General features: G+C 42.0%; 1 protein-coding gene across 11 annotated transcripts in view; it reads right to left on the reverse strand.

Annotated features, from left to right (window-relative positions):
- TGFBR3 (transforming growth factor beta receptor 3) overlaps nt 1–24,746 on the reverse strand; it is a 192,987-nt gene that overhangs the window by 151,240 nt on the left and 17,001 nt on the right. For 7 of the 11 annotated variants that reach the window (XM_075936514.2, XM_075936520.2, XM_006137321.5 and 4 more), the window contains one exon: nt 17,836–18,015. In XM_075936514.2, the coding sequence (XP_075792629.2) occupies nt 17,836–17,896 (61 nt within the window). In that variant the 5' untranslated portion in view covers nt 17,897–18,015. Of the gene's footprint in view, nt 1–17,835; nt 18,016–19,655; nt 19,675–24,746 lie in introns of those variants that run through there. The other 4 variants (XM_075936518.2, XM_075936517.2, XM_075936519.2 and 1 more) reach the window with 2 other exon arrangements.

The raw sequence follows: 24,746 nt of genomic DNA on the forward strand, positions 1-24,746 counted from the left end.
AAGGCATCCCAGAATCATGTTTGCTTTTTTTTGCAATAGGGTCACATAGCGGTGACTCCTACTGAGCTTGTGGTCCACTAAGACCCTTAAATCCCTTTCTGCAATATTACTTCCTAGACAGTTGCTTCCCATTCTGTATGTGAAACATGGATTGTTCCTTCCTAAGCGGAGTACTTTGCATGTGTCCTTATTAAACTTCATTCTATTTACCTCAGGATATGTCTACACTGCATAGTTTTTCTGGAAAAACTACACTTACGTCCACACTGCTAGTGCGTTCTTTTGACAGAAAGTCGAAAGAACGGAGGTTTTCCCGACAGCAGTAAACCTCTTTCTACGAGGAAAAAGCCTTTTTCCAAATAGCTTTTTTCCAAAATAGCTTTTTTGGAAAAAGGCATGTGTGGATGTGGAAGAGTGTTTTTTTGAAAGAGGCGGCCTCCAGGAAAAAGCACAGGTGCCCTGGTGGCCACTCCATCCACAGCAATCACAACTGAAATGCAAGTGATCACAACATCCCTGTTTCATTGGGCTTTTGCTGTGCAGACATTCTCTTTTGAACAAAGTTTTTCCGGAAGCTCTCTTCTGGAAAAGCTTCTTCTTAAAGAAGCTTGCAGTCTAGATGTAGCCTCAGACCATTTCTCCAGTTTGTCCAGATCGTTTTGAATTATGACACTATCCTCCAAAGCAGTTACAACCCCTGCCAGCTTTGTATCATCTGCAGACTTAATAAGCGTACTCTCTATGCCAATATCTAAATCATTGATGAAGATATTGAACAGACCCAGTCCCAAAACAGACCCCTGCGGAACCCCGCTTGTTATGCCCTTCCAGCAACCATTAATAACTACTCTCTGGGAACAGTTATCCAGCCAGTTATGTATCCACCTTATAGGAGACCTATGTACATTGTATTTGCCTAGTTTATGGATAAAAAGATCATGTGAGAGCATATCAAATGCTTTACTAAAGTCTAGGTACACCACATTCACCGCTTCTCCCTTGTCCACAAGGCTTGTTATCCTATCAAAGAAAGCCATCAGATTGGTTTGACATGATTTGTCCTTTAAAAATCCATGCTGGCTGTTACCTATCAGCTTATTATCTTCCAGATGTTTGCAGATTAATTCCTTAATTACTTGCTCCATTATCTTTCCTGGCACAGAAGTTAAACTGACTGGTCTGTAGTGTCCTGGGTTGTTCTTATTTCTTATAACAGATGGGCACTGTTATATGGCTAACTCCATGGCAACTACATGGCCAACCCCAGCCAGAGGGACACAGTGGGTATATTTACACAAGGATGAGTCCTGCAGCTATAGCTGACTTGGTCTTGCTGGGTTAAAAAAAAATCCCAATAACATTTGGGCTTGTGTCAAAGCCCATGTCTGGGACCTTCCAACCTGGAAAGATCTCAGAGCTCAGGTTTCAGACTGCACCTGAACATCTTCACAGGTATTTTTCAGTCCTGGATTTCAAGCCCCATGAATCCAAGTCAGCTGGGTCCACCACAGGTTTACCATCCCTGTGTAGACATATCAGTGAAGCAAGTGAACATGATGAATGGGACTCCTCAGGCAAGAGGGAAGTATTTCTTTGCAAACAAGCCCCACAGAATTTGTATGTATAACATTTGTAAGGCTGTGGTGTCCAACCTGTTCTGAAGCAGCAGCTGCAATAGTGGTTACTGCTATATAGTAAACTAGCCACACTCAACCGGCCAAATAGCCACATGTGGCGAGAGGCTAGTGTGTTAGACACCACGGGTCTAAGGTGTTTCAAGTGAAGAAAAGCAGCAGAAATAGTTGGTTCTGTTATGCTTTTTCAACTTACAGAAAGATTTAACAAAGCTAATAAATGGCTCAACACTGAGAAAAGTTTAATTAGAATTCTTTTCTTCTGAATCACGTCAATAAAGTCAAGGATTGGTCTGGTATTCGTAAGTGTTGACTTATGCACATGCTTCTCACTGCAGATGGACAGCTCAGAGCCTGTAAATACAACAGAGGGCTAGAAAATTATACACAGTGGTATCTTAGGCCCAGAACTGGTTTAGAAGATCTGGTTTTGCTGATTTTATATAAAGGACAGAACAGAAAACTAATCAGGATTTTGTGAGTTTCGTTTTCATGCCATTAACAGTAAAACAATCTGTCCAGTAACACTGAACTTTTTCCATTAACAATATGAATCTACTGCTATTGAATAGGCCCAGCTAGATTTAACCAGCTGGCCCTCTTACAAGAAACACTTAGGAACTATTTAATTTAGGAGATTTTGCTTCTCTTTTTTAAAAAAGAAAACATCTAAGAAATTTCCTCTGACAATGCATTCTGTAGCCCTCCTACTTCCATCTGTGAAGATATCTGGTATCAGAGCGATCAAACACTAGTCCCTGTAGAAATGACGGGGAACACAGGGAACAATATGGCCACGAGCACTCTTTCAGCAAGGAAAACAATGATTACTGGCTGAGATCCAAAAAGCAATTGAGACGGGTAATGTTCAACCTAATCTCTGAACAGTTTTCTTGCCAGTTTTTCAGATTGAGCTTCAATGGTAAAATATACCCTAAAATGATTAATAAATTACTGCTTGGAATTCATTAGCACTACAAAATGAAACTCTGCCAGATTGTTTTGGTACCTTTCAGAGACTAATGAAGTGTACTTTTAAACTGAGGAAAAACTGGCACTCAGAATAAGCTTTTTAGGAAGCGTCAAGTTAGTGAATCTTTAATCTTCCCCATTCTCTGTAAGGGTCAAGTTTACCCCAATGAAGAAACTTAAATCTCACTTAAAAGTCCTTAACATGTAGCTCAACCAGTCATGGAATCTCATGCAGGCCATATGCTAAGAAGCCTAAATTATCTCTTAGGAACAAGTCACAATGTGCCTGTCGTTTCATCTGAAAAATGTTTTTGCCTGAAGTGCATTAGAAGTTTATCCCATTCATCTTTTGCTGTTAGTTTTAGTATGGCTGTCCTCTCTTCCTAAAAAGCAATATGTTTACAGGGCGTGTCCACTGTATGTCGCCCTGGTACATACTGGTTCTGCACTAACATCATTGACACTTATAGAAACTGTTGTGTTAAATCCACCCATTCCCGCTCTTACGTCATAAAAAAAAAGACCAATTCATACAAACAGAAGTCAGCCGAAGGAAAAAAAATATTCCCCACTTTGCCGTTTTGCTAGATGTCCAACTTTTTGGAATATATCTTGGACATATAGCAGGGATGCCCTGTAAAATATAGAGGGCATTTTAAAAATGAAGATACTTCTCAGGACCTCATAAATATGTTACAATTTCTCCATTTACAAAACCTTCGCCTGCTGCTCTTTCCCTACCTGAATGTACAAAGAACTCCTGCATACATCTGCACAAACAATTAACTTTAACAAAATTTGGAGACAGCACTTTCATTATATCCTTTGTCATTTTCATGCTTTAAAAAAATGGGAGACATACAAAGAATTATTAATAGCAGCACGTAGCACCTAATTTGCTCCAAACCCTGTACGGACATTACATTAGTCCTCCCCTACCTGTGTATGTGAGGTGTGCAGGTTAATATGCTTTTTTATAGCTCAATGACCTCAACAAAATATTATGCCCACTACTGTGGAAAATTCTCATTTTTCAGAGAATACTCCAGAGAAAACCAAATACGGAAAGAAAAATTTAAGCGCTTCAGCCTCGTTTTCCTCTTTTTTCCTTCTTCATCAGCCACTGCATTTCCGCTCTGACAAAAGTTTTTTTTTTTTGGGGGGGGGGGGGGGCATTGCTGCATGATGCAAGCTGCCATTTACACCCATCTCGGATGATTACACATATGTTCGTGCAGTGGCTCTGCCTTGTTGGACGCTAGGCTACACAAAAAGCACTAGTGAAGCCAGAACAAACTAAAAGTTTATACAGTGACTTAAACTACAGTATATGCTTTACACTGAAATACAAGAACAATATTTATAATCCAATTAATGTATCTTATAGTTATGTGGTAAAATGAGAAAGTAAGCAATTTGTCAGTAATAGTGTTTGGGACACTTGTATTTTTATGTCTGACTTTAAGGAAATAGTTTAAGTGAGTCATAACTTGGGGATGTACCGGAGAAACAAGTCTCCTGAAAGGGTACAGTAATCTGGACACGGTGAGAGTCACTGCCCTTATGTGTCACCTGAAAGTGAGGATAGGCATTAGCATTACAATGCTGGCTATAGAAGTGCCATGTATTTACAAGCCAAGTATGCTAAACAGTCATTGCATGTTCACGCTTCCATGCAGATGATCCTTGCTAAAAGAGAGTGTTAATTAAATTTTTGACTCCTTAGGAAAGAATGCATGCTTCCTACTTTGTTTTATCCCTATTCTGCCATATAGATAGGTCATGTAGCAATCTCAGATAACCCAGCACATGTTCTTCATTTTAAAAACAATTTTCACTGTAGATTTGACAAAACACAAATAAGGTGCTAATGTGAGAGCTCTAAAGATAGATACAGCACTTGACCCAAAGTTTAAGAATTTGAAGTGCTTTCCAAAATTTTAGAGGACCAAGATGTGGAGCATATTTTCAGATGTCTTAAAAGAGCAAAACTCTGATGTCCGAACCACCCAAAAAGAAAATCAACTTTCTACTGGGGGCATATGACTCAGATGATTAAAATGAACATGTAGCAGTCTGCACTGTTTTTGATAGTTATAGAGCAGGACCTATCATCACGAATGCATGCCCTTGGAATGTTGGTTAAAGTATGAAGGAGCCTATGAATCTCTAGCACATCTGACACGTAAATATCTTGTTCCACTGGCCACAATAGTGCCATGGGAATACCTGTTCCCACTTTTAGGTGACTTATAAACAAGAAAGCATTATCTCCTGCAAATGTAAACAAACTTGTTTGTCTGAACAAGAAATAGGACTGAGCAAACTTGAAGGCTCTAAAGTTTTACCGTTTTATTTTTTAAAGCCGTTTTTGTACACAATTGTACATTTGTAAGCTTACCTTTCATGATAAAGAGATTGAGCCACAATACTTGTAATGGGGAAATCTAAAATACTATTTATTTTTTATAACAAATATTAAAATGTAAAAACAAAAAAGCGAGCATTGCACATTATGTACTGCGTTGTATTAGAAAACAATTTGAAAATGTAGAAAACATCCAAAAATAATTAAATAAATAGTGTTTTTTTAATTGCTTGATTTATTTTTTAAATCATTTGACAGCCTTAATAAAAAAAGGTTTTAGAGTTGCATAGGCCCAGACAAAGTTTTAGGCTCTAGTGCATCACAAAGAATATTCTGTCTGGAAAAAGATGTTTAAAGGAGAAAAGAAACGCAATAAAAATTTTGCTCCCTTTTGGTTCTCAGTGGCAATTTTTTTCCCCTCAAACAAGAACAGTAAAGTTTCTTGAGAGGAAAAAGGACAAACTCTATGAACCTTTTTGCTGCATAATCTTCTAATTTCTTCACATCTCTCTCATAATTAACAGATGTATTTAGTTTATATTTTCCTGCCAGGTAAAATCCCCTTTTTAAAAAAATGCCTCTTAACAAGTCCCACACTGCAGCAGCTGTCAGATAATGAAACAATAGCTCCATGTTCCAAAAACTGTAACAAGTACAATGCACTTGTAATTGCAAACAGAAAACCAAGGGATACAATTTTTGTACTAAAATATATTTTTCCTCTAAATTAATCTGTCCTAATATATATGGACTGAGGAATTTTAAATTCCATTTATTTGATTATTAACCAAAGAAGATTTTAGAACAAAGAGTCAGTGTAAAACACACATCTGGCACAATGCTGGCACATGCAAATATTATTCCAGAGGAAAAGACAAGAACTGTGGGATCTCAGTAACAATTTTAATGAGAACATCATGGTAGTTATTGTTTTTTCCAACAGCAGATGCTCAGTTTCGGCCCATATTCCAATTTATTTTTGGTATTACTCCATGTGTACCCTAATTTCTCCTCCAGACATTCTTTACTGTTTGACAAACGTGGATTCCCTCCACGCTATTTGGGCAAACTGTATTATGGGGAGTTTCTCTAAGTGGTCATGTTAAAGAGAAACAAAGAGGACTATTGAGAAGATCTATGGAGATGGAGCTACTGAAAAGGCTCAAGTAGTTCTACTGGAGCTATATTCCACAGTACAGAAGGTAACATGGAATGCCATTCTTCACAGTTTTCACTCTTTCCCGCGCAGTGCCATGAACATGGAATCAAGTTATGGTTCTCTGAAAACAAGGTAACCGGATTCATGATGTCCATAAGATAGAATAAGTAAAGGCAGCTAAATAGAGTCTTAAACATTCATCTTAATATCTCTTTTGACACATTTCTTAAACCTGAAGGAGAGATGAAGAAAAGGCCAGATGAGGACGAGAAAAGGAAAACTTTCACTGAAATAAGGCTTAAGCAGTAAGAAAAAAAGGGAGCTACAAGAAAGGAAAACTCAGTCAGCACTCTTGCAAAAATAAAATATGCTATTTATGAAATGGGTGCATGCTACTTTGAGATTGTACCTTGAGATGGTGAAAAGGCTTGTGTATTCCAGTGACACAGAGTATGAATATAGTGCAAAATAACAAAACACAGAAACAATTATCTTAGCTTGGGTTACCTACTCCACGTTAGCTAATTTTTAAAACAGCAGTGAAGACATGGCACTTTAGCTTTTAACTTGAATTAGCAGCTCTCACAACTAATCTCTCCCCTATCAGCTAAAACTCAAACTTCTAGCCTGAGCTAAAAGCTAAATTCATGCATTTTCACCGTTATTTTAACCGGAGTTACCTAATGGGATTAGGTAACCAGCAATTAAATATACTACAGACATACCCAGAAAGCTATGCTAGCTGGCACTAACTCCTAGTAGGATCATCCAACCTTTGACCTATTCTTGGACAGGTCAAAGAATAGCGAGCAGATGAAAAGCAATCCACTGTTCCTCTCTGTAGAGGGCTGAGCAGTAAGTCAACATCCTAGCCACAGAAGTTACAGAAACAAAAGGCAGCCATTCCACTTAAGTATGGCAGAGCCTAGCATGTAGTCTACGCAATGTCTGACCACATAGAAAGTATTCAGATGGTCTGTTTGGTGTTTATAAGAAGAACTCCATCAGAGCCAGCTTTAAGTCACAATTTACCCCAAAGCACTTAAAATACGCAGGTAAGTGTTTCACTAAATCTGTGCTTACAGTCCTGATCTTACAAACAACTCCATCATTACAGGAGACTAACTGAAGCCTGTAACTAAGAAAATTTAACAATGGTCCTGTAGCACCTTTGCTCAGGTCTACACAGGGGAGTTATTTCAAAATATCTCCCCTTATTTTGAAATAACAAGGGGAGCATCTACACTACCAAGCCCGTTATTTAAAAACAAGGCATTATTTCCAAATAATAAAGAAAAGTTACTCACTTTGTGCAGTAACAATTGTTCTTCTAGTTGTGTGTCCCAGTGGGTGCTCCACAGTTGGTGTCAGGCTCGTCCGGGCACCACAGATTGGAGACTTTGACAGCAGTGATTGGGCGGGCTGTGCATGTGCAAGCAAAGAGAGGCATTTCCGTTTTTGAAGTAGGGCGCGCAGCCCACTTTTCCTCTGTTTCTTCTTTGACACCCTTGTGGACTGCTATTATTGCCCGAAAAAGTGGGGAGGAGGGCAGGTAGTGGAGCACCCAGGGGAACACAAGTCTCGGAGAACAATCGTTACCGCACAAAGTGAGTAACTTCTCTTTCTTCTTCAAGAGATGTCCCTGTGGGTGCTCCACTGTTGGTGACTGTGTAGCAGTGCCCATTGAGATGGACTGTGGCCTTCGATCAATTGCTACAGATTGTGGAAAGAACCATGTTGGCTACTGCGGTATCTGTTGTGGAGCATGGTGGAATAGCGTAATGCTTTATGAAACTGTGATAAGACTACCATGTCGCTGTTCTGTGTATTTCTTGGAGTGAGACTCCCTTTAAGAAAGCAGCGGATGTCGCCATAGATATGGTAGAGTGGGCCTTTGGTTTCGTTGGTAACACCCTATTCCGGAGCGCGTAGCACGTAGTAATGCATGGTGTTATGAGCTTTGATATGTACTGGGAAGACAATCTCTGAGATGATCAAAAGGATTGAGTCCTATCAAGATAGAAGGCAATTGCCCTTCTGACATCCAGGGAGTGTAATATGGCTTTTTCCCTGGAATGAGGTGGTTTTGGGTAGAAAGTGGGAAGGATTACTGGTTCATTAATATGGAATTCTGAGTTCATTTTGGGTAAGAAGGAGTTCCGCCTGGTGGCAAAGAGTTCTATCTGTGGTCACCCCCATTGGTGGAACAGCTTGTGGGTGATCTGATCATGTAGTTCCCACTCGTGTTCTGTGAGGAAGTTGCGAGTGAGGGTATCTGCCATAATGTTCTTGTCTCCAGGAAGGTATTCTGACAAAATGGTAATAGGTGGGGAGGTTGGAGGAATTGCTGTGAAAGGGATCGAATAACCATGGCCGACAAGCTCTAGGACCCACCAGTCTGTAGTGATTGTCCTGCGTATGTGTTGTGCGTTCTTTGGACCTTTGATTGGCAGCGTCAACCACTAAGGAGTTTGGTTGGGGGTGCAGGTAGTCTATGCCTTTAGATGGCACGAAATACTTCCTAGTGGCCCTTTTATTAGCTGGAGGGGACGTTGCAGGTGTTTGCCAGACTTCATCAGCTGCCTCAAGAATTGCTTCATCTAGAGGCAGTGTGATTTTGGACTTTGCAGTGGGCTGTAGATTCTTTAGGAGTTTGTGTGGTTTCTCCTGGGCCTCCTGACTGGTAGACACCCTTTTAAATAGGTACTGGAATTGCTTGATATCATCAGTGTATGTTGGGTCGTTTGGAATAACTGCTTCATCAGGAGCAGAGAATGAATTATCATTCGGTGCTATATCAGATCGGTGGATGATTGAGTCATCCTCGATCTGTCTTTCCTCTAGATCCGAGCCCTCAGATGGGTAATGTGAAGCATCTGAGTGCATGGAGGGCAGATAACTTTGTGCAGGCATAGGCGGGGTAGTGGAGGTGTGTCATGGTGCCCAGTAACAATTGGGGGACCATTGGCTGTGATGAGTATCACAGTAATGCCAATCAGTGTGCCACAGGGGATGTTGGTAATGCGGTGATCTGTATGCCCCATAACGTGCATGTGCCCTATCTAGGGAGGAGTTTTGTGAGGAGAACAAAGCTCCCTGTATCCCCGTGGTAGGCACTGAATTGTGATAAGGATGGTGACCATGGCGAGCCCCTTGTTCATAGTGGGGATCATGAACAGTGTCATGGTGAAGGCTGAGGAGGGGACAAGGTCCTAGATGCCCCCCATCATGTCCTGGTGGCACTTGTGTTTTGCAACCTGAGGAACGGATGATGGAATGCAGGCTTGTGACCCACTGCCACGCTGGTCGGCACTTGTGGTGGTAGCCTGGGTGCAGCCGTGACCCCAGGAGATCTAGAGTTAGTGTGGGATACTAGGGGGCAGCTAGAGGTAGCCCTATCGGTTTTCTATGCCACCAGCAAATGTTGTACCGTAGGTTGGCAACGTGCTAAGGATCTTGAATGTGCCTGTGGCGAGCCAGGGCCCTTAATGCCAGTGGAGCCTCTGTCTCCACAGGATCCTTGCTAGATGCCCTTTTTGTGGTAGCTGATTGAGGGCTGTTCTGAGCACGTTACGTTACTGAAGAGGCTGGAGACTTTGCCATGCCTGAAGTGCCTGGCTCGTCTCCTTTGCTTTTTTTTTTTTTTTTTAAGGGGAGAGGGTTGGCTGGTGAGGGTCTAGGTTCTGAGCGTGTTCTCTGAGGTGAAAGGCTTGGCTGTTTGCCCTGAGAAGAAGTTGTGCTCGAGCCCTTATCGCTCTCCAGGGTTCTATCCATAGACCGTGTGCGCACTGTGAGCTTCCGTCCCTTGTGAGCTCTGGTTATGAGGTTATGGCAATGGACACATTTTGGAGGTTCATGTGTGTCCCCCAACATATACATTCACTGTGGGCATCAGAGGCTGGCATAAATTCTCGACATTTGCCACATCTTTTCTCCTTAGGAAAGTCTGGCATGTCTCCCAGAAGTTATCTATAGCTGTACAAGCATCTGAGACTGTTTGTGGGTCGCTGGTTTCCATTTCCTTTTTCTTTTGTTTGATTGTTGCAACTTGCCACTGCGCGGCGATAAAAGCTGTCGGCGGCGGCTTTTTGTTGTTGTGTCTGTTTTCTGTGTAAAAAGAAGGTAGTCCCGAGTGCCTCAGAACTATCTACTCTGTTAAGGTGTTTCTGCTTTATCCTGCAGAGCACTCTGAGGAGGAGAGAACTGAGCTCAGTCTGTGGCCGAGGGCGGCGAAGAAGGAACTGAGGAGAAGCGGGCTGTGTGCACTACTTCAAAGGTGGGAGCGTCGCTCTCTGCTCGCGTATGCGCAGCCCACCCAATCACTGCTATCAAAGTTTCCAATCTGTGGTGCCAGGACAAGCCTGACACCAACTGTGGAGCACCTACAGGAACATCACTCAAAGAACGCCTACTTTCCATGAATAATAATGCTAATTTTGAAATAACGATTTCGAAATAGTGGTAGTGTGGATGCTCCACTGCTGCTATTTCAAAATAACTCCTCTCCAGAGTTATTCAGAGTAATTGCTCCCCCATGCTTTCTGGGGCTCTAAGTCGAGGTGGCACATCCACAGTAAAGGAGCCTGCCTCAGACTAATTTCGAAGCTTCCCCATAATGTGGACACTATTGCAAAATTGTTATTTTGGGGAACTATTGTTTCAAAATAACTTATTTTAAAATAATTTCCTATTGTAGACATGTCCTTTGAGACCAACCAAAAATATATAGATAATATCATGAGCTTTCATGGGCACAACCCACTTCTTCAGATGACAAATATGGAGCAAGAGGCACAGAGGCTCAATTATTAAGCAGAAAGAGGGGAGAAGAGGAAGGGGGGGGGAACCCTGTCAAAGTGTCCATGCTAAATGAAGCTAATAGAGTGGGCTGTGATTGCCTGATATTTAGCTTTTGATGCATTTGGGTGTTCAATATAATGTCCCATCCAGTTAATGTTTCTGTTCAAGCCATGAAAGATAGTGTCAAATTTGCATATGAAGACCAGTTCTGCAGATTCTCTCTAGCTGATTCCTGAAGTTACTTCATAAGACAATGACCACCTTTAAATCTATTAATCAGTGGCCAGGCAAGTTAAAATGTTCCCCAACAGGTTTCTGTGTGTTGCCATTTTGAATATCTGATTTGTATCCCTTAATCCTTTGTCCAATTTGGCCGATATACATGGCAGAGGGGCATTGCTGGCACTTGATAGCATAAATCACATTGTGTAAGTGCAGTTGTATGAGCCTCTGATGTAGTGGCTTATGTGGTTAAGTCCTGTGATGATGTTGCTCATATAGAAGCATGAACAGAGCTGGCAATTGAGTTTATTGCAGGGGTGGGTTCCCCAGTGAGTATGTTTGAGGTGTGTTGTGTGGTTGCTGGAAAAAATGTTTCAGGGTAAGTGGTTGTCTGTAGGTGAGAACTGGCCCGTCCCCAAGGCCTGTGAGAGTGAGGGATCATTTTTCAAAATAGGCTGTAGATGGTTAATGATGCGCTGGAGAGGTTTAATTTGGGGGCTGTAGAGAATGACTAGTTGTGTTCTGTTATTTCGTTTGCTGGGCATATCTTGAAGAAGCTGATGTCTGGGTACTCATCTGGTTCAGAGATAGTATCAAATTTGCACTCAGAGCCAGATGAGCTCTTCATGTTTTCCAATATCTATGACACACTGGCTCTTGGTAATTTCTCCCAAACTCAAAATAACTTCCTATTGAAAACTTTTGCAATAGAAAAATAAACACTGCAGTAAAAATTAATCTTATTTAAGAAGGAAAGATCTGCCACTGCCTGCCAGTGTTACAGCCTATTAATTTCTCTCCCCAACTTGTTTCCTTATATAGAAGGACTTTGTTAGAGTCTATTGGGGTCTTGATTGCTTCTGCATCTACAGCATAAAGAGGCAGCAAGAAGTTCCTCTTGAAAGAAGGATGGGAAGATATAGCCTGTTTATTCCTGCCCATCATCACAGTACTTGAGGGCTCAGGTCCAAGGCTCACATAAATGCAAGCTCCCTTACCATAGATAAAGTATCAAATGGGACATAAGAAAGTAAATTGCTAGTAAGTAAATTGCTTCTCAGGCACAAGGTTATTTACAAGAACTAGTGAAATAATTTTAAAAGGACCTAGAGAAGCCATTTAGGAAGAAAGGCCGTTTTTCAGCTAAAATCTCAGAGAGCAGCTGGAGCCAGCATAGGTGAAAACATTTCTAATGGGGAATCTATGGATTAAGTCTGTAGCAGGCTAGTTACTAACTATCTCTCTCTCCGAAGCCCATCCATCTTCCTTATCACAATTGTGGCAATTCAGCACAGGGAGGGGCACTACCAAACACTGAAGAGCCCCCAGGTATCGCACAGTACAGGGGCCAGCTCCTCAGCCAACAGTAACATGACATTAATGGAGCTATGACAATTTACATAGGCTAAAAATCTGCCTCACAGCTTCCAAATGGATGGCCATGGCCTCTGCAGAATCATAAGATGCAGGAAGCCCCCCTCCCCACACAAATCTCCTCTCAAATCCAAGTACAAAGTTGGACATGCCAGGAAGCCAACACAATAAGGAAAGTTTACACTTTCTCCTTGCATACATAACCACCTCACAGGATGATCAGGCCCTCAGGATTTGTAGCATCTGTTCTTTTCTGTTCACCTCCTTGAAGTCATTTCACAATGTTCCCCACTAAAAAATACTTAACAGATAGTAAAAGAAATGTGGCTTAAATCAAAGTCTGCAACCGATCACACTGGTAACTCAAGCTACGTCTAGACTGCAGAGCTTTTCTGGGATACCTCTGCAGTGTCCAAGAAACGCATCCGTTTTTCCGGAACAGTTTCCGAAAAAGCAACCCTGTTCTTTCAGCATTCCTGTACTCCGCTCAGTCAGAGGAAGAAGGGATGTTCTGAAAGAGGAGCTTTTTCTGAAATTTAGCTCTGTGTAGATGGTCCAAATATCAGAAAAGCCTCTTTCGGAAAAAAAGCTGAAAAAGATACGCAAATAGCAGTTCACAATTTACGTATCTTTTTCTGACTTCTCGGCAGTCTACACATAGCCTCAGTGTGAATAGCGGTGTTCCTAAAGCTACAAAGCCAGACTTGCTTCTGAGGTTATCCAAGAATGTACTGTTTGCACTTCTAATTATTTATGTGCAGTTCCGACAATGCATTCCAGACTGCTAAATCTTTCTTTGTCCTCACTTCAAAGATAAAATTATTTTAAACAGCCAGGTAGTTTGGCAGCAACTCAGTACTCTGCCTTCAAAGAAGTAACAGATTTTCCATGGTGAAAAACATTTTTGAACATTTAAAACAGAGCTTTTACCTAGAAATCAAATATCACAAACAAAAAATTAAAAGAAGTTTGTTTGCAAACCAGAAGTAAGGTACAATTCAGGCAAGTATCCACAGACATAGCTGGGTAAAAAGGGACCCAGAACTGGGTGGTAGACAACCTCTTGGATACTGCATGGATCAATTCCGATATCTGCAGAATTCATATAATTATCTATGAACTAGAAAATCAACACACACAACTTCATATGCAGTTTTACAGTTGAAACCTGAATTGATTATCCTTAATACTGTGATATCCTTCTCATTTATCTTTATGTTTTTAACCCTCATAGTATTCAAAGCACAATTAACGCTGGTACTCTTCAGAGGCAAGACTGGAAAAAAAAAATCAGTCGATTAAGCAGAAATAGAAAAGTCAGACTAGAAGTACCTCATTTTACCCATATCCAAAAGGCAACATTACTGAAGATAAGAGAACTGGTCAGCATCAGCAAATGTATGAGCAGTACGGAAGTTAATTTAGGCTTTCTGGGCTTCACAAAGAGATGTCATCTTCTCCTGAAACTTTACCATTTAAGAACATTAAAGGAGCAGAGAAACTCTAGCTGGGGGAAAATTCAGCGTATACCAGGTATCTCCTTAGAGAGGTGGCATGCTGCCCTCTGCCTCACTCATCCTTCACCTCAGGGACAAAGGAAAATACTTTTACCGATATCTTTTTGTATCTATAGAAAAGTTTTTCCAACAGAACACTGTGATGTCATCACATCACATTGCTCTGTGTCCTGCAACCCGTCCCCCTCAGCCACGCAGCCGCCTCCCTTCCCAGTGCTGAGTGCCCCAGCCTCCCCGGTGCTGGGGCAGGTGGCAGCCATGCAGCTTCCCTGGTCTCACCAGAGCACTGAGGAGGGGCCGGGAGCCACGCACCCTCTCCCCTTGCGGGGGGAGGGAGTCTGGGAATCATGCACCCTCCCCCTGGCAGCTGGAGGCATGGCCAGGCCTCGGCCCCCATCCTTGATGGCCACATGTGGGGCAAAGAGGTAGGGGCAGCTTTAGCTTCTGGGGGGGAGGGTTGGGAGGAGGGGGAGAGAGAGGGAAGAGCTGGGTTGGCCTCAGACCCTCCCCAGTGTCTAGCGGGGGGAGCGAGGGAGCCAGGGTGACCTCAGCCCTGGGCCCTTCCCTGGCAGCCAGGGGGAAGAGCTGGGCCATCCTCAGTCCAGCCCAAGCCCCTGGCAGCCGGGGAGGGAAGAGAGCTCAGGCTAGCCAGGCCTCAGGGGGTTCTGGCAGGTGTGGGGAGAGAGCCAGGGCAGGCCATGGCTGCCATGCCTTGGTCTGGCCCTCCCAAGCAGCCCAGGGCAGGGAGACCAGGGTTGTTTACCCCCAGAGAGGGGGGTTGGCAAGCACAGCAAGTAGGGGGCACAGCCCCCTAATATGTCTTAATTATATTTCTGCTATCAGGAAAAATTGCACATAAAGGACTCAAGTTTGAAACCTTTCAGTACAGATTTCCTACGGATTTCAGAAGCCAGCCTATACCAGTGACAGTCCCATAGTTGAGATACTTTTATCCCTGCAGAGTAGCATAATATACATACCCAGACTTATGCAGTCGAGGGCAGCTTGGGTCCTGAGCAAAGGGAGGAGAGGAAAGAGCTCTGTGGTTCCAGAAGCGATAGGGCTGGGAACAAATTTCCAAAGCCAGTCCTTCATGACTGCTACTACCCTAGCCACTAGGAGCCCTGGGAGTGCAGTGACAGCAGCCATAAGTCCTGGGACTCCAGAGGCAATTTGAAGAGCCAACAGCTCCTTCCAGGGCTCCAACCACTTTTAGATAGTCCCTTGCATGAGACAACAGCATTCAGGTTACTCTTAGTCTTAAAGGACTGTCAGTTTCCACATGTCCAGTGTGCCTTAGATCTCACAGCAAAAACAATGCTTGTAGCTAGTCCTGTAATAAACTACCTAAATAAAAGGTAAGCCTGTGCAGGTGAAAGGGAGATGGAGTACCTTGACTCCATGGCTATGCTCTTAATGGCAAAGAAGTTTATACTTGGTAACTGGTTGATGACATTTAAAATACAAAACTCAAAGCCAATTTGGGGTTTGTGTCCATCTTCTCAACAGTCTGCCCTAAGATTGGTACTTCCACTCGAGCCTCTGCAGGACAGCAGGAAACAGATCCCACAAAACCATTTCTAGCCCACCTACTCTCCCACTATATAGATTCACTCAATTGTGCTCCCTTCTGCCAGGGCAAGGGCAGGGAAGCATCAGGCTCCAAGCGAGGAAAAAGCAGCTGATAAATTCCTGAGCAACAGCAATATTTTTTTCCTGAAAATATCTTAAGCAAAGAGAAACAGGGAAAGGAGGAGAAAATAAAAGAAGTTTCAAGGTGCAAGGTCAGCGCTAGGGTGTGGGTTAGGGTTAGATTAGTAAATTAGCCCTTTATCAGAAGGACATGAAAAGGAACTGCCAATATGTTTAATAATAAGTAAAATGAACACATCAGATGCACATACTGGCATTTTTAAAGACTTTTTTCCTTTTGAAAAGAGTTATGATTTCCTCTATTGAGCAGGTATCCCCTTTTCCCATCACACAATGGCACTTACAGCCTCATCTCCACATGCAAAACACGTTCACAGACAGACACACAAAACAGGCAAATCCCATATTGCATAAGATTACTTATAAAACAATGAACTCATTGCAGACTCTTGCATCAAGTACTATTCAATAATCAGAGTTACTAGTACTGACTGGATACTTAGAGGGTAGGTCACCCCTGGATTAAGTCCCTTAATGACTGAGGGCATTCTTGAAAAAAAAAAACAAAACATTTTCCATGTAATTGGAGAAAGGAAGCCAGATTGCAATGTACTTTATTGCTTAGACATCTCTTCCATAATTGGTAATCTTTTCCACAATGAGGACATCCCAAATTTAAAACAAGTCATCTGTCCACTGTCCAGTCTCCCCACTACCTCATTTTGACTGACTGCATCTGTGTTTGCCACTCCCCAGTGGAGAGTTTTGGACAATATACTTGCAAGCAAGGAGAACAAAAAGCAAAGCAAAGGGTGCTCCACTAAAGAGAGAGAATTTTAACAAGCACAAATAAATTTAGTGGACATTTCAAAATATCACTTGCAGAAAATGCAAGTAAAAGTGCGTGTTTATATAGACTTGAACCTTCAGATCATTTTATTTCTGCATTTAGGAGATGTTATAAAATACTACTTGAAAAGTATTTACATAGGGATAAATATGGAGTAGATCCAATCCCTATATATCGGAATGTACCTCCCTCGTCTATATCCCTTCCGGTAACTTTAATACACTGGTCACCATTAAAAAATTTTACACGCATCTTTTAAAATACACCACATAGTGAGTTTATAGCCATACTGAGTATAGGCCTTAAACCTGCAAACATTAAGTCTATATTTAACCCCAGCAACCCTATCCTTTTTGGAGGTTCTTTAAGCCTGAGCTAGCCTAAACTACTGAGGGGGTTGGTTTGAGCCTGTTTCAACTCAGTCTGGAACCGCAAACTTTGCAGTCAGGATACAGGGAAAATAAATAAATAAATAAAAGTTACCTGAGTGTTGATAGTTCTTAATTCCCCCAATAGATGGTCCAGTTCTCCTTGAACTGGCACAAGTGACTCGTTAAGAATCCTAGAATAATGTCAGTACAAAAGAACCATAGGCCCCCAGACGTAGTGACACAGGTAGGGCTTAACTGAGGGGAGGCTTGCAAGTGGACTAGGCAAACTTGGCTGCTCAGACCCAGGTTCCAGTCAGTCAATCAGGTTAACTACTAAAGAAGACACTCACTAGGAGCGGCAACAGCAGTGGTCTCTGCAGCCTTGGGAAAACACTGATGCACTATTTACAATTAACCCAGATTTGGAAGGATTTTTTCAATCCAGAAACTTAATACTTTTTAAATGAAATCTTAGATTCCGTACAAGTTAATGGCACTCACCCACACAGATTCCAGTCAGCACAAAGCAAGATGATCTTTTCAAGTCCTGATCACAGGGACTACCATAAATATTGCCACTGACATAATAAATCAGTAAGACACTTTAAAAATCCTATACAGGTAAAATTGTAACAAAATGAATGCCAGTGAATATTAACTATTTGAAAACTCTAAAAGATTCTAACAGGAACTGTAAGCAAGAGCCCTGTGATAGAAGCAGTGTTATTTCTCATCAAATACTCATACCAGAAAGTGCTATCATAACCATACACTACTACTTTATCTCTGCAATTAGACCCTACAAGAGTTTTAGCTGACCTAAATTATTTCAGTATGAACATCTATTTTTGATCAATAATTCCAAATGTACACAATGAGCTACAATGAACACATGATTTACATAATGGCACCTACCTGCAGCTGCTAAACATAAAACCATCAAAGCAAACACTGGAATCATACAACATGAAGTCATTTTTGCGACACTGGATCTTCTCAAATCAAATCCCTTTGTAGTTCTTCATGTAGATGTCCTTCCTTTGAAAATCACTGGCATAAGCTTTGAAATCAAGTCTTCCAGATTTTAATTGCCTACTGAGAGAAAAAAAAGATATATATATTTTATTAAAAATACGTCTTACAGAAATGTCCTCATATATTTTGTATTATATCTAGAAAAACAGATTTTTTTAAAGGAATGTTTCACAAGTATATTTTACACTGCTGAATATCTTCAATAGCCAAAGTGATACTTAGCAGGTAACTAATCTTTTCCCCTTTCATTTTTCTATCTTGTGTATCCTCCCAAAATAATCACACCAGTTGTACTCCAGTCAAGATGGGATTTCCCAGAATGCATTCTGGGACATAATACTGAAATCATGCTGAAGCACAGAAGCAGCCCATATGATCTCAGGTAAGTTTATTTTAAGTACGCAAACTTCTTTGGATCACTGAAGACAGAAGATATATTACCCAACCTTAAGAATATAATGAGAGAGTTCCACATACAAAGAGCCTTGTTTATAAGTAATACAATAACTCTGATATGCATTTCTTGGCAGCACAAACTCGAAAACCATTTGAAAGATCTGAAACTAAAACATTTGTTAGAGTAAAAAAACCTCACAAAACACACACAAAATTTAAACTTAATATACTTTTATGAAAGAAACAGTAATACTGCTGCCGTATCCTGGCACTCTCTCAGAGGCAGTTAGCTGACCAGAACAAGAATTTGAAGTCAGCAAACAGGGTATTAGCATGCTGTTATCACATATTCAATCAAATTAAGCAACTGAATTTATTTCACTAACCGTCTTCTCAAAATGAACAAAGATGCCTCAGCCACCACCAATTACTACACAGTAGGGGTGTAAACAAAAGCTTATCGGATAGTCGACTAGTCACTTCCCCCCTCTGATAGAGGCAGCAATGCGGGGGAAGCAGGAGCCGGTGCTGGGCAGAGTTGACTTAAAAGCCCAACGGGCTCTTAATACATTTAAAAGGCTAAAGCACAGCAGGGGGGACCAAGCACGAACCAGGTATCAGCTAGCCTGGCTCACGCTGGGTCCCCCCTGCTGCACTGTAGCCTTTTAAATGTATTAAGAACCCGGTGGGCCAGGAACTAGCCCCGCTGTGGCTCCACAGCTTATCAACTAATCAACCAGTCAATTAGTTAACTATAGGTTAATTAACATCCCTATTACTCAGCAGTGTAACTTCCTGAAAATAAACCCCACAAACTGGGGAAAGAATGAAGGTGAGCTGAGAGAGAATTCCAATCTAAGGCAAGATTAGCACCATTTAAAATTATAAATTCCAGAGAAGTATCTGTGTTAGTCTGTTTCAGAAAAAACAACAAGGAGACCTATGGTACCTTAAAGACTAAGCCTAATAAACTGGTCAGTTTTTAAGATGCCATAGGATTTCTTGTTGTAGTTATTAAAAAATATATTTTAGAGGTGAACAAATACATTGGGCAAACTAGAGCAGCCCACCATGTGATCTGCAGCCTGACCATAGAGTAATTATGGATGGTTCTATGACCACTGACGGCCTACAAGGAGCAAATCACACTTTCCCACAGAGATTCTGCAAGTTTGAGAAAGACTCCAAAAACTTCCTTGCAACATTTCTCCAAAATCATTCTCAAGAGACAGGGTTTGCCCCCAGCAGAATAAGCTGCAGTTGCTCTCTAGGCAAGAGCCATCAATATAGAGATCTCATCTTACCACACTGACTCTGGAGTTAACTCCAAACGCGCCTTCCACTCCCTTTCCAGTTCCGTGATTTCTATAAAGCTATTAGGACCTCTGATCTCAGCTGCCCCTCAGATTCCTCCTGACAGAGGTAGGTAGAATTCCCTCCATGCAAATGGAGCTGTTTTGAAAGCTGTATTCTAATCACAAAGGGCTGCTGAGAGGCAAACACTGTCATGTGACCCACACACCCTGCTGGCACTGAGACCGCTTACAGAGAGAAAGAATGAGTGTGTTCTATGACCTTCACTGAGAGCCAGCTGGCTTTTAGCTCAAGCTGTAGCGGTTCATGCACTAAGCTCCAGAAGTCCCAGGTTCAGGTCAACCTGTTGGCATTACAGCATAGCACACGGCTCAACAACCCCATACTTAAGTTCCCCCCCTGTCTCCCCCCCACTAGCTCTTGACAAGGAAGAGACCCCCCCTTTGGAGGGTCTCACAGAATGGAGGAGGAAGACACTGCAGAAGAAGTGGTTTACTGGCTGTAAACCAAAGTTAGACAAATGCAGACTGTAATCAAGGCATACATTTTTAACAGCAAGAGTCATTAATGACTGGGACAATTTACCAGGGGCAATGGCAGGTTCTCCATCACTGACAATTTTTAAATCCAGAACAATGTTTTCTTCCTAAAATATATGCTCCAGGAATTATTTTGGGGAAATTCTATGGCCTGTGCTATACAGGAGGTCATGTTAGATTGTCACACAATGATGCTTTCTGGCCTTAGAATCTATGACTATCTGACCCGTCCACCTTCTGCACAGAACAAAGTACATCTGCACAAGGAAGGCTTCTTTCCCCATAGGGCCCTGAAACAATCTAGAGAATGATTTGGCCACAGTAAAATCTGCTCTAAGTCAGTGTCCTTGCTTAGTGCTGCATCCCCCGTTACGTCAATGCTGTTCTCAGAGCACTCAGGGGGTATGCTTTATAGGAAATGATCACATTTAAGGAGATACAATTTCTGGGATAGGTATATTATTCCTGTCAAATAGCAATGTTTTGTCCTAACCAAGCATGCATCATATATGTTGTATGCCTGAAGTGACAGCATGCTGTATGCATCTGTATACTGAGAAGTATTACCTGGATTGGTTCTAATGTCCCAAGCTACCTGTGACATTCCTTAAAACTACGAACAACCAGAGTAACTTAAGAATTCCTTCTCAAACTTAAAAACTTTATTGTAAATTGGCAGTCCTCTAATTACAGAGAAGGATGAACACAGTAGCAGAGACTATTAAAGGCTTAAAGCAAAGAAAGCTCCAGAGGATGACTGCTTCCCTGGAGTATTTTATAAGACCAACAAGAGTTACTGGTCCTGAAACTAACAGAAGCATTTAATGAGGTCCCGGACTTCAGTGTCATCCCTCCCCATACAGCATAAGAAGCAGTCATATCATTAATCTTCAAACCCAAGAGTGATCCTTAAGTTTGTGGTAAATTAAGGCCAATCTTTTGATTTTATTAAATAATAGCAATACATGGTTGATCAACCCAAGTGCGTTTATTGCCAAAAGGCAAGCCTTTGGATTCATGCTGGATCCTTGACATTAGGAAAGACTTCCTGCCAGAGTGGTTAACCACTAGAATAAATCATCTAGGGATGTTGTGGAATCTCCATCAATGAAAATTTTTAAGAGCAAAGACCTGTAAGGGATGGTCTAAATCAGTGATAGGGAACCTGTGGCCCAAGAATCACATGCAAGCCCATTGGGGTCCTACATGTGGCCCATGAAACATTTTGTTTACTGTTGTCCATATGCAGGGCTGCCACATTCTTCTGGTTTCCATCCACATAGGTATTTTTTCCTACTGATATTATTGAAGTGACATGCATGTAAAACCAGAACATGTGAAGGGATTGCACACAACATTGTGAGCAGTGCACTCCCCCTGCATTCATTCACAGCACTGCTATGGTTCAATCAGCACGCCATGCAATTTCTAGGCATGAAAACACAGTTAGCAAAACTACCATATCCCAGGGAGACCATCTTGGTTATGACAATGCGGCCCATTGAAATAAAGGTGGACCACTTATCTGGCCCATTCACTAGGTTGCCCATGGCTGATCAAGATGGTGTTTGGTCCTGCCATGAGTGCAGGGGACTGGACTGAATGACCTCTCGGGGATCCTTCCAGTTCTGTGATTCTATGATCCTGAATATCATCTCTGAAGTCTGAAAGAAGCTGGAACCACTTGCTCCTGTTTCTCTGGATACACAGAAAGCTGAATCTGTTCAGTAAAAGTATTTGATCTCTGATTCAACTTTTTATTGTAGTTAAAAACAAATGATCCTATATAGTAAATTCAAAGTTTTTAGGCAAAGTTATAAAAGAATATCAAAATGTGCTGCAAGATGCCATAAAGGCAAATAAGCTAAGAATAAGCACCCAGCAGGGTGGATAAAAATCAATGTTTATTTTTTTTAAAATCAAATTTTTTTTTCATTTAAAGCGGATTATTTGGTAAAATGCTTTAAAGGAAAAACACCTATTTAAAGATAGTTTTAATTAAGATATATCATAGCTCAAAGATATCCCATCAAGAATAGGAATATAAATGCTAATCCTAATTCATGTACTGTTTATTGTAAATAAGTTCCAATAGCTCATGGAGTAGAGACCCAATCTTATGGGGTTCCAGAGGTTTCTGGATAGGCTATTTATATTAATATTTTTATCTACCCAATGGGACTCTGTGCTCAGTCTAGAACAGGGGTGGGCAATAATTTTAGAAGGGGGGGCAGTTCTCAAATTTTAAGTGGCCCCTCGAAGCCCCAGAATGTGCGAGGCTTCAGACAGAAGGGGCAGGGGCAAGGCGCTTCCATGCTCCTCCACCCACACACCCTAATTAGCACAGGTGTGAGGAAGCACATGAAAACTTTGCCCCAGCCCACTCCACTCCAGCCACATCATTAGAAGAGGGGGGTTATGGGAAAGTGTGGTACCTCCCTCACAGGAAGTGGAGTGACATGGCTGGGAGCCATCAGAGCAGAGAATGCTGAGGCCAACTGCACCACTTTTCATCGCTGCCAGTGAGTACAGGGAAGGGGCGACCCCTGCTGCCAGTGACAGCCCCCCTGCCAGTCCCCTGGCCTGTCAATGGTGGGCAGAGATGGCAAGAGTCGGAATTGTTCTGGGCTCAACACCCTCCTAGAGATGGCAAGGAGAGGAGTCACGTATGAAGGCAATCATGTGACCCATGCCCTCCTTGCATCCCTCCCAGGAGTCGCCACTGCTTTTGTTAACCTAAGTGTATAATCCAATAATGACATTGTTGTCCTTGTAATTTAAGGCTCCCACACTTTCTTTAACCACAGAGACTACCCATGTAGGTATGGTCAAATGAGTTTTATTTCAGTTTCCATGACATGTAGGAGGGAGGGGAGAAGGAGGGAAGGGGAAGGCACACATTTTTCTCCAATGAAAGAGACAAGAGGCTGTACTCCTGCCGCAGCTGCAGAACAAAGATTTCAAGGTACTCACAGAAGCGGAGGGGTTGCAGAGAGTATGAATTCTGGGGATTACAGTTAGATCAGCCTGAGCTGCACCTAGAAAGGGCCCTTGGGGTTGAAGATTTGATAAAAAAAAAAAAGTTTGTCTCCTTCTCAGACTTACAGAAATACCAAAGGAAGGTTATGTACAACAAATTTTGGGCAACCAGCAGCTAACATGAAACAACCCCTCGTAGGCTGTGCCTCGAATAACCTGACTCAAATGTCAGGAATCTGATTTAAGCCACACCCAATTTTCCTCCTACATAAGTTTCTGATTTAAAGCAATTAGAGTATAACAGAAGTTAAAGATCTTATGAATATGAAAAAAACCTATACTGAGTGAAATAAAATTACAGCAACTGAAACACTGAAGAAGTTATATACGACGATGTTGCAAATCAGAGACTTGGGTGAATATTAGTAATACAGAGTTTTCAGAGTACGTAACACAAGCTTAGGCCACTGACAACACTTTATGAAAATAGGAAAAAGGTTTAGACCAGGGCTACTCAACACGGCCTGTGAACTACATGCAGCCCACAGCCTGTTTATTTGCGGCCTGCGGTGCGGTTTGGATTTATGCGGAGCTCAACATTTGGCCCGTGGGTGGGATCCTTTGAACATGGCCTCCACTGGGAACACGCTCCACAATGGCAAGGCATCTCCCAGGCGGGGTGAGCACTGAAAGACTCAAGCGGACAGGCTGGCTGGAACAGATGGGTACAGGGTGTCAGAGTTTCTAGCCCCAAGGGAGAAGGTGCTGGGGGTGCCAGGGCATTGTGGGAAGTGCTGGCTGCTAGCCTTGCGGCCAGAGTCAGAGGTGCTGGCTGGTTTACGCTGGCCATGTTTGGGTCCAGTGCTGCGGCTTAATCTCTGTATTCCTGTCATTCCTGTATCCATGCCTGTCAGTGTGACAGAAGCTATTTGCATATATATGCAAACACACTTAAGTTGCGGCCCTTGGCATGCACTGTGAGTATTGTGGCCCCCAGGGCTTCCAAAGTTGAGTAGCTCTGGTTTAGACTATCACATGGATTTCCAGCTGCTATTTCTTTAACCTGACTAAAAACAGCTCTGACACCTACCAAAGATGTAAACTCTGGAGATATTTTTTAGAAAAAGAAAATGAAGCCATTTTCTGGGGCTGAAAAGATAACACGAATATCTAGCACAGCATCTTATAAAAGGGTATCTCAAAATAGAGAAATGCTTCAAAGGAGTTATACCAGGGACTCATTTGGGTCAGCATGTTTAATAACATTTGCATGCCAGTGTTTATACACATTCTTTTTGGAAGTCCTTGACAGACTGGTGTTGTCAAAAATCCATAATTGAGATATTGAGATAAGATAGATAGATTAGATAGAAAGAACAGAATGACCATTGAGCAAATTATTTTTAAAATGATGGACCCTCTCTGTTTAAACTCTAAAGGAAAACATAGGAATCCATCTGCAGGTTGAAACCTACTGTCAGCAAAATTAACATGTGAAAGTCTGGTGGTTTAGCAAAGCACAAAGAACAGACAGCCCACTAAGTGGGAGGGATGACTACTTTG

The sequence above is a fragment of the Pelodiscus sinensis genome, chromosome 9 (assembly GCF_052426305.1).
Source record: "Pelodiscus sinensis isolate ZL-2025 chromosome 9, ASM5242630v1, whole genome shotgun sequence".
Lineage (NCBI taxonomy): Eukaryota > Metazoa > Chordata > Testudines > Trionychidae > Pelodiscus > Pelodiscus sinensis.